Source organism: Canis lupus, chromosome 16 (assembly GCF_048164855.1).
Source record: "Canis lupus baileyi chromosome 16, mCanLup2.hap1, whole genome shotgun sequence".
NCBI classification, from domain to species: Eukaryota; Metazoa; Chordata; class Mammalia; order Carnivora; family Canidae; genus Canis; species Canis lupus.
Window position 1 is genome coordinate 35,429,407 of NC_132853.1, and position 16,232 is coordinate 35,445,638.

At 39.9% G+C, this 16,232-nt stretch overlaps 1 protein-coding gene across 5 annotated transcripts in view; it reads left to right on the plus strand.

Annotated features, from left to right (window-relative positions):
• The window catches only part of SPOP (speckle type BTB/POZ protein), a 67,466-nt gene that overhangs the window by 39,194 nt on the left and 12,040 nt on the right, over positions 1–16,232 (plus strand). For all 5 annotated transcript variants that reach the window (XM_072780149.1, XM_072780148.1, XM_072780150.1 and 2 more), the window contains 4 exons: positions 6,993–7,136; positions 7,793–7,914; positions 10,975–11,126; positions 11,257–11,384. In XM_072780149.1, coding sequence (XP_072636250.1) covers positions 7,059–7,136; positions 7,793–7,914; positions 10,975–11,126; positions 11,257–11,384 — 480 coding nt within the window. In that variant the 5' untranslated portion in view covers positions 6,993–7,058. The remainder of the gene's footprint in view (positions 1–6,992; positions 7,137–7,792; positions 7,915–10,974; positions 11,127–11,256; positions 11,385–16,232) is intronic.

A 16,232-nucleotide genomic window follows, 5' to 3' on the forward strand; every position in this document is an offset into this window, starting at 1 on the left:
GTTGAACATGTTTTCATATATTCCAGAGCCACTGGTATTTACATTTCTGCAAACCATGGGCTATTCTTCACCCATTTTTCCATTAGGCTGTTGACTTTTCTTCTTGATCTTTAGATTCACATAACATGAAATTCTTTTGTTAAAGAATTAAAACAGGGATCCCTGGGTGGCGCAGCGATTTGGCGCCTGCCTTTGGCCCAGGGCGCGATCCTGGAGACCCGGGATCGAATCCCACATCGGGCTCCCAGTGCATGGAGCCTGCTTCTCCCTCTGCCTATGTCTCTGCCTCTCTCTCTCTCTCTCTGTGACTATCATAAATAAATGAAAATTTAAAAAAAAGAATTAAAACAAAATAAATACAGTGTGTATGTCTCTATAAAGACAAAAACAGTTATCTTTAACTTGTAAATTTTATGTAGTGTGAATCTAATAAAGGATATAAGAGAAACTCCTATCTTTCCTTTGTTTATTGAAGTCTCTTGATTGCTTTTAGTTTAAGAAGTGTCGATAAATTAAAAAAAAAAGTACACTTAGTATTTTGTTAGACTGAATTGCAATAAGTTTACCTATGACAAATTTTTCAAAAGTCATTCAAACCTTGCAACAGAGGAAGTCCGTATGACCTGTAATAATCTATCCTTAGGGTAATGAGAAAGAGGTTATTACCTCATAGGCTGTATATTATGGAGGACACTGTAACAGAAGAAATACAGACATTACTTTGAGGTCACATCAGTTTCTTGAAAATGAATATATCCAAGTCTTCGCATAGTTTTGTGGTTGGGTTTTTTGTTTTTGTTTTTGTTTTTGGAGTTTGTTGTTTTTTTGCATCTTCTTTTTGGGAAAATGCAATGTCTCTCAGGTTTATAGATTTTATTTATTCATGAGAGACAGAGAGAGAGAGAGAGACAGGCAGAGGAAGAAGGCTCCATGCATGGAGCCCAACGACACACCCTGGGCTGAAGGCAGGCACTAAATCACTGAGCCACCCAGGGATCCCCTGTCTCTCAGGTTTAAAATAGTTATGACATTGGGATTTTATTCCTTACTTGGAAACTGTACAAGGCCTTAAATTAAAAGAAGAAAAAGTAATAGGTGTTTAAAAAGTCCCTAATAAACCATTCTTTAAGAAGCTATGTTCCCAGCCATTAGTTTGTGCATGTTTGTGTGTTATGTTGAACCACATGAAATTGCCAATGTTTGGCTAGTTTGGACTTACCAAACAATTTCATGGTTCAGTCTCATATCTCCTCAGTCTTATTCTTGTATTATTTTTATTTATTTTTTTAATTACTGTAATTTTTTAAATTCCTGGATCTATATGGCTAACTTACAGATAATCATGTGTGTGATATACCTGTGTTGGTTGTTGATACTTTTTTTAATTCTCTGGATGACTGGATGGGATTGAAGATGGAGGAATGCTTACAGGGAATAAAAGAAAGATTAAAAAAGAACTGTAGAAGCTCTTTGTAACACTTATCAGAGAGTCCCTTTTTTTTAAAGATTTATTTATTTATTTATGATAGACATAGAGAGAGAGGCAGAGACACAGGAGGAGGAAGAAGCAGGCTCCATGCCAGTAACCCGATGCAGGACTTGATCCTGGGACTCCAGGATCGCGCCCCGGGCCAAAGGCAGGCGCTGAACGGCTGAGCCACCCAGGGATCCCCTTATCAGAGAGTCCTAACCCAGCTCTGCGTATACTGCAGGTTAAGCTATTGGGACGTTTTCCTCCGTTGTACAGGGTATTCATCTTCTGTTCTCAAAGAATCCTGATTACATAAGAGTTTAATTCAAATTCCTGATTCATGTTTTCAAAATGAAGGGAATTCTATCCGGACTCTTTCCCCCTTGTAGAATGCAGATACACTTGGTCCTGGATGAGAACCTTAGTTTTACCGGGGCTAATACTTGAGAGTGCCAAGGAGTTTTTGGCTTTATGTGTAACTCACCGAAAAGAACAAATTAATGATTCTCATTACATTGCAATTCTAATATACTCAGCACTGTTCAAAGGGCTCTTTTGGAGATATGTGAGAGAAACAAGCAGAAAAGTTAATGAACTAGATAGAATGCAACTGGATAAATGTTTCTCAGTCATCAGAGTATTTTCGCTGAATGCCTTGTTTTAGGCAGGCTGTGCTAGGTGACAAGAAGACATGAAGAAGAGTGGCAAGTTCCTTTTAAAGAGCTTCAAGTCTACTGAAGGCAGCAGAAGTGTCCATAAGTGTAAAAGATGGCAGAAAAGAAGTGCATCCTATAGGCTCCATTGAAAGCACCATGCATGTGCATCATGACAGCATTAATATATTTTCTTTTTTTTTTGTCTACTCTCCAGAGTTTTATCTTTCTTATAAAGATTTTATTTATTCATGAGAGACAGAGAGAGGCAGAGACATGGGGACATGGGTAGAGGGAGAAGTAGGCTCCCTATGGGGAGCCCATTGCGGGCAGAACTCGATCCCAGGATCCTGGGATCATGACCTGAGCCAAAGGCAGACACTCAGCCACTGTGCCCTGCTCTCCAGAATTTAATGTTTTCATTAGATTATTACTACTACTGTATTGATTGACTGGAGTCTCTTGGCAAAAATAATTAACAACTTTATGGTCTCCTAATACCTGCTGAGATGCGTTCTGTTAGTGATTGCTATTGGTTGCTAACTTGTTACTACCTTCGTTGGAAGTTGAGCAGTATTACAGTTGACAGATATTTTAAAGTATATTTTTTAGTGTGACTCAGAAGACATGTCACCTCATGGGTCAGGATTTAATAGAGTAAACAGGAAAATAAATGGTGGCATATAATAGATATGTTCAGCCTCAGAGTTGTCAGCATACTGGGAAATTTGCTAAGCTTTGGAAAAGAAATTTCTCACTAGAGAACTTGGATGGACTTGTCCTAACTTGTTGGAAACCAGGGACACTATATTTTGGTGCTAGTTGTCTCCTACAAAGGTACTCAAACCATGACCCTCAAATAGACCTCCTCTTTTCTGAAATTGTTTTTCTTCTGGGCACCTGCAGCATTTGGCATGAAGTGCTAGAGAGTTCATGTAACCCCAGGCTACTTTGCTGATGAACACTTTGCTCATGGTGCCTGCTATGAGTGAAATTAATTAGACTTGTGCTATCCTAGTCAATTTCCCTCTCAGCAGGTTGTGTGGTTAGAGCTCCTCAGAGTCTAAGCTCATCTTCCAGTTCTACTAGCTGCTGGGTTGGACATTTCTTTAAAATTGGAATAAAGGTGATAGTATTAAAAAAAGAAAAGAAAGACCAAAAAGACTTGGCCACAAAATAAATGAGAAGCAAAAAAGAGAGGAAAAAATAGCCAAGACAAAAGTAATATTTTTTTTTCTGATTGTAATAATGGACCATGGTTTAGTAACAACAGTTAAGCCATTAAAATAAACTGGTTTTTAAACTTGTCTTTTTCTTAGGCTTAGAGAATTCTTAAATCATTTGTTAGATAAATATGTAGTATTTTTTTAAACTTCAAAATAAACTTGTTAGTATTTTATGATCCCTCAGTATAGAGCTGCACCACACACCTCCAGAGCCAAATTTTATGCTCTTAAGTAATGTGTAAAATTCACATCTTCATTGCCAATATGCCCAAAAGATAGTTTTAAGTGGGAATTTGGAAATTTCATTCTGGCTCTTACAGGGAGTAATGGTAACTGGGATTTGTAAACTAAGGTGCATTTACTTGTCACTAGACAAGCAATTCTTGAGAATGTGTTTTCCATCAAATGGAAGCCTAGCTTGATCACAAGTTACCAAGTGTAGCATTTGGTTTCTTGAGTATATCATGGAATTATGAATTGCACAAACCAGAGAGCCCCAGTTGCCCCTGTATTGCTTAGTTTGCTAGCTTAAGCAAAATAGCATGTCATGTATATATAACTGTTAACTCCATCTGCAATTGCATGGGATGCTTTAGTTGTAAATATCTGTAGGATAGTGTTTAAAACCAGTGGGGACTCTGGTAATACCACTGGTATTACTCTGCGGGGATACAACTGTACCCTATTAATCCCTTTCCATGCTTATTACTTAAGTAGCCAGTGAATGTGTAGGAGTTGAGTGATTTTGTTGTTGTTGTTCATTTATACCTTTCTCAACAAAGGATTTGAGGCAGTTTCCAGAAGTGTTAACATAAAAGAGTAAATAGTTGAGAGAATTATAGTAAAATGAGTAACAGTATTAAGAAAATAATAAAGCTAGGGCACCTGGGTAGTTCAGTAGGTTAAGCATCCAACTCTTGATTTCAGTTCAGGTCATGATCTCAGGGTCATGAAATCAAGCCCTGGGTTGAGCTCAGCCCTCAGGGAGCCTATTTATCCCTCTCCTTTTGCTCCTCCCCCTGATCTCTCTAAAATAAATGAATAAATAGAAATCGAAAAAAGAAAATAATAAAGCTATTATAGAATGAGCATGTGATCCTACAGTTTCAAGAGATGGCTTACAAATTTGTCTCATGGCTTCCTAGTAGCCAAGCAAAGAGGGTGATATGATCAGTTATATTCATATTGTCTATGAACAGCTGAAAACAAACCAGATGATCAGGAAAGAAATTTCTGCCTTAGATATTATAAACCAGTATTTGATATAATGGAATACACCCTAACACTATTTCTGCAATACAATATATTTTTTTAAATAAAACAGAACAGTAGGAAAAATGGTATATACTAAAGTGGCTGTCATCCCAAACTAACAGGCATATGTATTTTCATATTTGCTTCAGATCATCCTCATTTGAAAAGAAACAGGAGGGGCATCCTGGGTGGCTCAGCGGTTTAGCACCGCCTTCAGCCCAGGGCGTGATCCTGGAGACCCAGGATCTAGTCCCATGTCACGCTCCCTGCATGGAGCCTGCTTCTCCTTCTGCCTTGTGTCTCTGCCTCTCTCTCTCTCTCTCTCTCTCTCGAATAAATAAATAAATAAAAATTCATGGGAGACAGAGAGAGAGAAAGAGACACAGGCAGAGGGAGAAGCAGGCTCCATGCAGGGAGCCCGACATGGGACTCAATCCCGGGTCTCCAGGATCACATCCCAGGCCGAAGGCAGGGGCCCAACCGCTGAGCCACCCAGAGATAGATCCCTTTGAGATGTCTTATATCCTTGTCCCAGCCTCGTTCTTCTCCCAGCTTCATTCTCCCCTGCTCTCCCATTGTGAATCTGATGCATAGCTTGTCAGTGTTTTTTTTTTTTTTTTTTTACTTCTACTGAATGCATATATCATATCTGTAAATAATGTATAAATCCTAAATTTGCATAAATAAGGTACTGCATATGACATTCCAAAACTTCTTTTTTTCATTAGCATTGTGTTTGATCTCCTCTCCATGGTACTGCAGATCTAGTTCATTAATTTTAAATCCTGAAATATAGCCTTCCACTATATGAAAATAACCCAATTTAGTTTTCTATTTCCCTCTTAATGGATTTTTAGTTTGTTTCTAGTTTTTCACTGTTATAAGCAGTGCTACCCTGAATAGCCTTCTCTGTGTCATCTTCTGCCCACGTGCAGAGTTTCTCTAGGGCAGTGGTTCTTAAAAATGTGATTTGCAGGACCTGCAAATCAAGATCACTGGGGAACTCGTTAGAAATGCAAATCTGTGGTCCTCCCTCCAACCTCTGAATCAGAAATTCTGGGGATGGAGCCCAGCATGGTGATTGAGTTGCACGCTGAAGTTTGAGAAACCCCTAAACTAGTGCATATACAGTTAAAGTAGAATTACTAAGTCTTAGGGTGCGTGTATATTCAATATACCTCATACAGGAAATTCCTATCCAAAGTATACATCCTGGTTTACAGTCTCACCAGCAGTGTGGGAGAGTCCCCATATCCCCATACAGGGTATGGTTGATTTTTTTCTTGCTGTCTGGAGGGTGTAAAACTTAAAGGGCTATTTTATTTCCCTTTTTATAAACAATATTTTTTATAGGGTAGTTGGCCTTTTTCTTATGGATTTTATAAAAAACTTATATATCAATTTATAAATTATCCCTTCATTATGCATTGCAAAGTCTTTTTTTTCCCCCCAGTTTGTTTTTTGACTTTGTTTATGGTACTTAAAAATTGTAACCAAATTCACCAGTGTTTTGAATGGCTTTGTGTTTAGAAAGGCCTTAGAGGGGAGAATTTGGATTTGGATTTGATTTGCTGCTGGAACACCTGTTGAGCTGTGCAGTTATTTGAAGTTGGTCTGAGGGTTATGAGACAGGTCATAGATTTTGGAGTCATTTGTATAAAGGCAAAACTTTGACACTTGGGGTGGATAAAATGAAAGAGAATGTAGATTGAGAAAATGATTGAAAATTAAACCATAGGAACAAACAACACTGGAGAAAGAGAATCCAATAAGCAAGATTGAGGAATTATCAGAAAGCAGAGAGAGCAAGGAAAAGAATCTGAAAAATTGGATAGTGATAGAGTATGTCAGTGAGAAGATCTCTAATGCTACAGAGAAAGGAACACATCCAAGAAAGGGGTTAATGTTGCCTTTCAAGAGAGCAGCCAACAATGAGTTGGATAGAAGACTGCTCTTAATAAGTTTGCACTGAAGTGTAGGAGAAGATGAGACAGTAGTTAGGTAACAAGGTCAGTTTCTTTTAGGAGTGGAGTATTTGTGCCCCCAGAGAAAGAAGCCAATGGCAGTTGTATGTGGTGGTCATTATGCTGTCTCCTCTTTGGCAGCCTTTTCATGGGTGTACTTTATATGCCCTTTGGGTAAATTCATTTGATAAGATAATATTAGGAGTTAGGTAGAGGATTAAAATAGGGCGATAGAATTGTGACCAGGAGGCTGCCTTAGATAGGTGGTCTTCTCTGAGGTTAACATTGAATGCTAAGGAGCCATTTAAATGATAAGGTAGAGCATTCCAGGCAGGAGACGCAGTTTCCAGTCTACAAGGTCAAACGGAAATAGGATAGTATACCATTAATCTAATAAAATCCTCATGCTTCTTGGGTCAATCAGGGTGAAGAGAGAACAGAAATCTTTGTCCCCTGACTTTGGAGATCTTGTTTAACCTTCAAACTGGCGATGTCAAGGGTTCCAAGTCCTCCACCTCCGGCAGAAATGTCGAGTGGCCCTGTAGCTGAGAGCTGGTGCTACACACAGGTAAGTTAATGCTTTTTTTCCTTGTAAATTGTATATCTTGGGAGGATTTTGGTGAATGAAAAGAGTAAGATTTCTTTTCTTCGCTCGGTTTCCTGCTTTCTCCGGAAGTGTCTCAGGACATAACTGTCAAAGGGCAGATAGATGAAGTACTTGTCGGTTTTCCACATGGCATCTGTATGTCCTAGGCCAGTGTTTTTCACTGGAGATTGAAAGCGGGGGCATCTTTGAGACTAGATCCACTTATATCCACCTTGATGGAAATGTGTTCCTCTTTGGGCACTCACAGGAAACCAGGTTTGACATTTGCAACCCCAGGCAGTGGCATCAGCATCTCAATTGTCAAACACTGCTTTGAACAGAAGCTTGTTTTAGGTACGGCTTTATTATCTACTTGCCCACCCCTGTCTGTGTTTTTCTCACTTTCCACCCAGTGTTTCTCAGAAGTGGAGAAATGTTAGGAAAGCAGTTGGTCACTGTGAGATTTCTTAAAATGTGGGTGAGGGACAGAAAAAGCTGAGCCTCCATGCCGGCCAGACAGGGCTATCTTCCTGTGGGAATCATGCAGATGGAGGGAGGATGGGAAATGATTATTTGATCAGCCTGTTTTTCAGGTTGCCCACTTCCTATTTAATCACTTCTTGGTTTTCTGTCAACAGATCAAGGTAGTGAAATTCTCCTACATGTGGACCATCAATAACTTTAGCTTTTGCCGGGAGGAAATGGGTGAAGTCATTAAAAGTTCAACCTTTTCATCAGGAGCCAATGATAAACTGAAATGGTGAGGAAGACTATATCTAGCTGTAAAATTTTTTCTAAAAGTCACCTGTTTTGCGTGTTTTTTTTTATTTTGTTTTTGTTTTTAATTTTATTTATTCATGAGAGACACAGAGAGAGAGAGAGAGGCAGACACAGGCAGAGGGAGAAACAGGCTCCATGCAGGGAGCCCGATGTGGGACTCAATCCTGGGACTCCAGGATCACAACCTGAGCAGATGCCCAACCACTGAGCCACCCAGGTGTCCCTTGCGTGGTTTTACAACAGAGTCTCACTAGAACATAAGATCCTTGAAGGCAGAGATTTTGTTTTGTTCTTCATATATTCCCCAGTGCCTAGAACAGTGCCTGGCACATGATGGGTGTTTACTGTGTGCGTATGTATACACACACACACACATGCATGTGTGTGTGTGTGTGTGTGTGTATGTATATATATATATATTAAGATTTTATTTATTTATTCATGAGAGACACAGAGAGAGAGGTGGAGACACAGGCAGAGGGAGGAGTAGGCTCCATGCAGGAAGCCTGATGTGGGACTCGATCCTGGGACCCCAGGATCACGCCCTGGGCTGAAGGCAGCGCTAAACCCCCGAGCCACCTGGGCTTCCCCACGTATCTTTTTTTAAAGGATAGATTATTTATTTATTTGAGAGAGCAAAAGAGAGCACGAGCTGGGAAAAGGGAGAATCCTCAAGCAGACTCCCCACTGAGCACAGAGCCTGACTCGGGACTCAATCCTAGGACCCGAGATCATGACCTGAGCTGAAATCAAGAGTTGGCCACTTTTAACACCCTGAGCCACCCATACATCCCTCACTGTATATTTGTTGAATTAGTTCAGTGAGTATGTCAGGGATCAGCAAACTCAAATGGCTGTAGAGTAATATAAATGAATAAAGAGGGCCAGTGTTGTAAATGATATTCATATATGATATGAGTGTTGAGTGAACACCCTTCTAAAAGGGATGGTAGCTGCTCAGCTCCAACTGTCTTTAGCTATGTGTGAATAAGGGCTGACTTATTGTTTTTGCTGATGTTTTAAAAAGAGCAAGAAACTTAGAATTTGGCATAAAAATCTCAACTTTTAAATTGTCTGCTCTTAAACAATAAAGGAGATCTGTTTGCTTATGTAACTGGAATGCCCAGGGTGTAGGATGGTTTTGAAGGTAGTTTGATCCAGCATCCCAGTGGTGAGATTAAGGATCCCATCTCTCTCTGTTCTCCACATTGTTAGCCATCTCAAATCTAGCATCCCTTGTGGTTAAAGGCTGATTGGCAGTAGCAGTGGGTATAACCCATTACTATCCACCAAATTTCTCTGAATTAACTCTGTGGCCAAGAATACATGCACTGCCTGGTTTAGGTTTGAGTTCCCTCAATCTCTGTGGCAAGGGGAATATAATCTGAGAGTGGTTGGGTCAATCCCATCCAAAGCATGTGTCCCCTTGAAGAGGAGCTGGCAGTTATGGATACAACCATATGTTCACTGCCAAGACCAGAATGCGTGTGTCAGCCACCCAGTTTTGATCTCTGATAAACCATGAAGAGTTAAACCACTCTCCTCCCATTTAATATTTGTTGGCTATGTGTACTAAGCAGTGTATTGCTAGGTGTTGAGAGAATGCTTTATTCTGAGGCATTGTATTTATTTAATAAATGAGAGAAAGAGTGAGATAGTGAGCACAAGGGGGAAGGGGTCATGAGTGATCTCATGATCCTGGAATCATGACCTAAGCTGATAGCAGGCAGACTCTTAACTGACTGAGCCACCAGGCACCCCTCTTAGGCATTGTATTTAAATTCATATGCTGAGCACAATGTATACGGCATTTGCATTCCCCAGAGAGGCACTAGATTGGGCCACCTGTTTGAGAGAGGTTCCATAACACTGGCAAGGCCTAAGGTTACATATGGCCTAAGTATTATATGTGGTAGAAGCAGTGTGAACCACATGCAGTTCAGCTAATGACATTTAGAACTTAACTCAATTGAACCTATTAAATCTGCCTGAAATTTGTTTTGATTCATTGGCAACAGATTGTCATCTCTAACTCTATTTGGAAGCCTCGCTTGGAACTCTACCCTGTGTAATGAGAGTTTACTTTTGTCTCTGCTTCTTACATACTGTCTTCTTTATTTTAATCTTAGGATATTATTACCAGATTGATAAAATATCTGTAAAAGATGAGGTACTATTCACATATTTCTGTGGAATATTTTTTCTCTCATAAGGTGATAGTAAAGAGCTCAACAACATTTTTTAGGGAGAGCGGGTAGGGACAGAGGGAGAGAGAGAGAATTTTAAGCAGGTTCTACACCCAGTGCAAAGCCCGATGCAGAACTGGATCTCACAACCCTAAGATCATGACCTGAGCTGAAACCAAGAGGCAGATACTTAACTGAGCCACTCAGATGCCCCCAACATTTTGTTTTTCATGATTTCACTCTAGTCCTGAGAAAAGAAGAGGCTTCCTTTCCTGAGATTGAGGATTAGAACAGAATGGAAATAGGCTCAATTTTAAAATATTTTAGGGGGAGAAAAGGGTGATTTGGGAGGTTAGGAAAGAGGCAGAGATGTGAAAGATGTACTGTCAGTTTGTAGGATGCCCCTTTACTTTTGTTGTTCACTCTTTAACAGGTGACTCAGGTTGCTCTCAAAAAGTGGTTCCCAAGTAGCCATTCTGCTGAATCAGAATCTCCTACTAAGGGGCCTGGATTTGTTTTTTTGTTTGTTTTCTTATTGTTGTTTTTAAATTATTTATTTGAGAGAGAGGGAGCACAAGTGGGGGAAGGGGCAGAGGGAGGGAATATCCAAGCCAACTTGTGCTGAGTGAAGAGCTTGACGTGGGGCTGAGTCCTCTGACCGGTGAGTGCAGGATCTGAGCTGAAACCAAGAATTGGAATCCCAACCAGCTGAGCCACCCAGGCACCCCTGAGTTGGTTTTCCTTAACATCTTCCTCTCTTGAGAAATAGATGTTGTGTTTCTCCTGTCACTTAACAAAGCCTATAAACATGTATGCTTCCGACATATATTTTTTTTCCTATCTGTTTTGGGCAGGTGTTTGCGAGTAAATCCAAAAGGGCTAGATGAAGAAAGCAAAGATTACCTGTCACTTTACCTGTTACTGGTCAGCTGTCCAAAGAGTGAAGTTCGGGCAAAATTCAAATTCTCCATTCTGAATGCTAAGGGAGAAGAAACCAAAGCTATGGGTAAATGTTCTTATCTTCATTTGACTCTTTATTTTCACATCAAACAACTTTGTAAGCAGACAAGTTATGGATTTGATCTGTCTTTTATTTTTTTACTAAACCTAAATATGGCTTTTTTTTTCCACTTCAGAGAGTCAACGGGCATATAGGTTTGTGCAAGGCAAAGACTGGGGATTCAAAAAATTCATCCGTAGAGATTTTCTCTTGGATGAGGCTAACGGGCTTCTCCCTGATGACAAGCTTACCCTCTTCTGTGAGGTGAGTCCTTTTACTCCAAGGTGAGAGTAGCAATTCCCAGACCTGATGGGTATGGGTAGACTTAATTACACTGTGTCAGGGATGGAGAGTGAGAAAAATCTCAGAGTGGAGTGGTGCTGCATAAATGTTATTTCTGTGATTGAAACTGTGTCACGATTTTAGGCTTGTTGGGCACTTCAGCTTTCCTCTTGTTACTGTTCTTAAAAACAAAGATTGTGCACTATCTTGGCATGAGTGATTTTTGACTGCTTAGATTAGGGTTCTGGCTTTTTCACTGGGGGTGTTTTTAGGTAGTATGTGGAAGGAACTGGTGCTCTAAGTGGGGAGAATGACCAGCAGCTCGATATGTGTATTTGTCCCTTAAACTTTCTGACTTCTGAAATACGAAGTCCACTTGTGTTTGACCACAGATCACTTTCCTTTTCTGCACTACTAGATGACTCTTATCAGGAGTTGAGTATATCCAGTTTGTGTTGCTGGAATAGTTGTGAAACAGGATGGCAAGAACCATTTTTTCTAGAGTGAAGGGTAGATAAAGCTCTCTAAGTCGTGGTCATCTAGGAGAGTTATCTGTTGTCAGCCAGGAGAGTCTTTCTCTCACCAGAGACCTAATAGCCTGTCTGGGTTTATGGGAGAAACCTTGAAGTAATATTCCCAAAGTGAAAGTGAGTTGGAAAGTGGTTTCTTTAATGAGTATATACTAACCAGTTACTTCCTGCTGTTCTCAGTACATTTACAAATACTCATAAGCTCATAGCATAGTAAGTGAATAAAACCTCCAGTCTGTTGGGATCTTTGTATTCCCTGTACTCTGTATGGTCAAGAACCACTTCTTGAGCAGCACCACTTGAGAGTGACCACTGTGTTTTCAAGGCGAGGGTGCAAACAAGTTCCCCAACTACCAGCGTGTTCTGCCATATAATAGGCTCACACTGTGAGTTTAATGAGAGTTCCAAAGGCTTACCGCCACCTGTGCAGCAGGGAATGGTGTCCCTTAAGGATCTTGCCCTTTCACTCTTGCCCTTTCACAGCAGAGGCCTGGCCAGCAGTAACCAGCTTCACTCCCCAGTCACAGTTCATTGAGTATTTCTGCAGAATATTTGCTGCCGGTTGGATGCAGAGTTTATTAAAGTACTACACTGAATACTAGTAGTTGCATAATAGTTACCTCCTCTCCTTTTTTGTTGCAAAGTAAAAGAAGTATATGCTAGAGTGATGGCATCTCTATAAATATGTTAGAATGTTGTGGTTGGTTTTGTCTGTGAATTTGAATTTGGAGTTCCAAAGAAGTCCTACTAGTTACAGATCATACTCAGTTGCACAAGTGAAAAAATGAGAACAATAGGTGATTTTGTGTGAGGTTCGACAATATGAAAACTTAAGACCATCCATTCAATCTTCATCTACCTTAGAGATCTATATTTCAGGAAGATTTAAAACTAATGGAAAATTCTAATTCCTGTTGGAAATGAAAGCCAGTCTTTGAACTGTTCTCTGAAGAAAGAGAAATCTCCTCTAAATATTGCCTGTGGTGTTTTAGGCAAAGCATTAACCTTTATTGCTGCATTTTCCAGTCCATAGTCCAGCCTTTTCTCTCTTGCTCCCCCTGCCACCCCATCCCCCCAGATGGTTTCCAGCCACTCCAACCCCTGTACTGACAGTCTCGATTTGGGAACCTCTTGGACTACCCTCACTTGGCAGTCTCTCATCCTGTGGCTAAGTCCAAGGCTTCACTTCCCCATTTGAAATTCTCTGAGGAGAAATCCTGTGGTTAAGTTTAGCTTTGTCTTACTGACTTAGAAGGAAGTGAGATGACACTTTGGAAATGAGGAGCTGTTGAACAGGGAAGCGTCTGCTGAGTTCTGCTGATGCCATCGGTTTCTTACCAGCGAACCAGGTGTGCCATCTGTTCCACTCACACTTCTCCGTTGGCCACAGGTGCTGAGTGTTGCTTCTCATACTTGGGCTCGTGCCTAGTGAGACTCGTTTCTGTTCCAAGGCTCTCTGTGGACTTAGTAGCATTCAGCATTGCAAGACGGTTGCGTGGGGGTGTGTGTTGGATGTGTGGGTTTTAAAAATGTCTGCAGCTCATCTGAGTTCTTCGTGCTTTTCAAAGCTGGATCATTCTTTGCTATACACTCTGTCCTTTTGACCTGTTGCTCCCTTCGGTCAGTGGATTATTTATAAACAAGTATTTTAGTTTGTGTTTATGTTTTATATGTTATTGATTTAGCTGCTATTATTATTATTATTATTATTATTATTCAGAGGCTTTTATGAAGTCGACAGCCACATACAAATTTAGGTCTTGAGTTCACCACTGCTCCATTCTTCATTCAGGCTTTGGCCCTGGCACTTTCATCCTATCTGCTGATGGATTATTTAAAAACAAATGTATTGCATCTTGATACAAAAGTACAGTTCTGTGGATTTTTTTTTTTTTTTAAGATTTATTTATTCATGAGAGACACAGAGAGAGGCAGAGACATAGGCAGAGGGAGAAGCAGGCTCCCTCTGGGAGCCTGATGCAGAACTTGATCCCAGGACCCCGGGATCATGACCTGAGCCAAAGCAGACACTCAACCACTGAACCACCCAGGTGTCCCTGTTCTGTGGATTCTTCTGGCTGTTCCTAAAGGCCACAGGAAGGAACCCTAAGGTGAAAGGCTGAGAATCACATGTTTGTGTTTGGGCTTTATTTCAGTGGTATTACTGTTAATGAACGTTTAAATGAAATTAGACTGCATACTCTCCAAATGCTGAATGGGTGGTCTTGTTTATAATGGTGCCATACTGGATTCACCTCCAGTTTTCAGTGATGTTTTTGTCTGTTAAGAAACATGACGATTCTTCCAAGTTGATGTGTCGTACTTAATTTATTTGGAAACATTTTCAAAGCATTCCCTGAATTGTCTCTTATCACAGTCCTTTGAGCTGGATTAGTCCTGTTATCTTCATTTCATGTTACAGGGGAGAGAGGCGATGCCTAGGGAGGTCAGGTAATTTTTCCTACCGTTGTACAGCAAATTAGTGTCATTCCACGGCAACTCTGCATTTTCCACTTCTGGTCTGCTATGTGGCACTAAGTGGACCTAAAGCCATTCACCTAAGGAAACACCAACGCTACCAGATTTTCCTAGCAAGAGTATTTACTTTGGTAATGAAAGAATCAGGAATACTTTACACTTTAAATTTTCTCTTTAATAGTTTGGTTCACAGAAAATATGCATGAAACGTTTTTGCTTCTATTGATCCTTCCCTCTGTTTATATTAAAAACAAATAGCTACTAACATTAAAGATGCAGATATTCCACCTTCACTGTACATACCTTTGACAGGTAGAAGATTCCAGGGTCTCTTTGTAATGTTGTAGTTAAAGTTGAAATATGAAATATTTCATGTAGACACTAGTTGTCTCTTTATTTTTTTTAAGGTTTTATTTATTTAGTCATAGACACAGAGAGAGAGAGGCAGAGACACAGAGGGAGAAGCAGGCTCCACACAGGGAGCCTGATGTGGGACTCGATCCCGGGTCTCCAGGATCACACCCCAGGCTGCAGGCAGCGCCAAACCGCTGCGCCACCGGGGCTGCCTAGTTGTCTCTTTAAATATCCCTTTCCTTCCTAAACTATCCTTTCCTAGCTTGGGAATATGTATGTTTATCAGATTTTAAATATGTGGGTCTTTTTTCTTTTTATCATTTTGTTAATGGATTATTTGGATATATTAGTTGAACTGTATGATAACACCAATATTTGATTGTTCTTGACTTACAAAAAAGGTGATTTTAATATGTAACATTATTTAGGTTATAAACATACGGTAGTAAACCTAGCACCTGACCCAACAGCATCACCAGTAACTTGGTACTAACCTGTATATGCTTCTTTGCTATCCCTTAGACATATTGTCCCTACACTCAGAGGATAATAATAAATAGCTGTTGGAGGTTGTAGGATATCATTCCCTTATTTATTATTTGTATGCCTGAACAATGTACTTTTTTAGGTTTGCTTGCTTTTGTGCTTTATAAAAGGTATCAGAATGTATGTAGGTCATGTCGGTAATGTTGCTTTTTTTCACATTATACATCTAAAATGTATTTATATGGTGGGTGTAACTATAGTTCTTTCATTTTTAGTGCTATGTGATAGTGTGTTGTGTGAATATACAACAGTTTGTCTACTCATTCTCTTTGATGGACATTTAGATTGTGACCAGTCTTTTGATTAGAAGTCATGCTGCTGCTATAAACCTTCTATATGCAGTCTATTTTTTCCTTGATTGTTTTGATTATATAGAAGTTAAAAAATATATTTCCATTGGTCTTACTTTGACTTTTTTATGTTTAGATAAAATGTACAAGAATTGGCACAGTCTGTAATCTTTTACGAAATTTTCTTTTTTAAGAAAAGGAATTGACTTTAAAAGTGAGGCCCGTTTATGACTTGAAATGTAGAGGGTTATACAGCCTTCCTGAGACATTTTCATGTAGTCATTTATAAGACGACATAAATGTCACAGTCACGTCATCTTCACAGCTGCAATTCTGAATGAGTCTCCATAGTCAACTTTATAGGCATTAAAAAAAATCTTTCGTTTTTCTCAAAATGGTCTCATTTTAGCATCATCATTTGCAGAGGAAAACAATCCCTTCCTAAGTTAAAAGTTTGGGCTCTGAAGACTCATTTGTGAATGCCATTTAAAATTTATTTTTAATTAAACGTATTTAATGTTGGTAAGAGGTGCCAGACATTCAGCGCTCTGGAGACTCCAGGCATCCATATATCTACAGAACAAGTCTGGCTCAGACAGTAAAGGTACATTCTCCTTCCTGCTGTGTTCCTG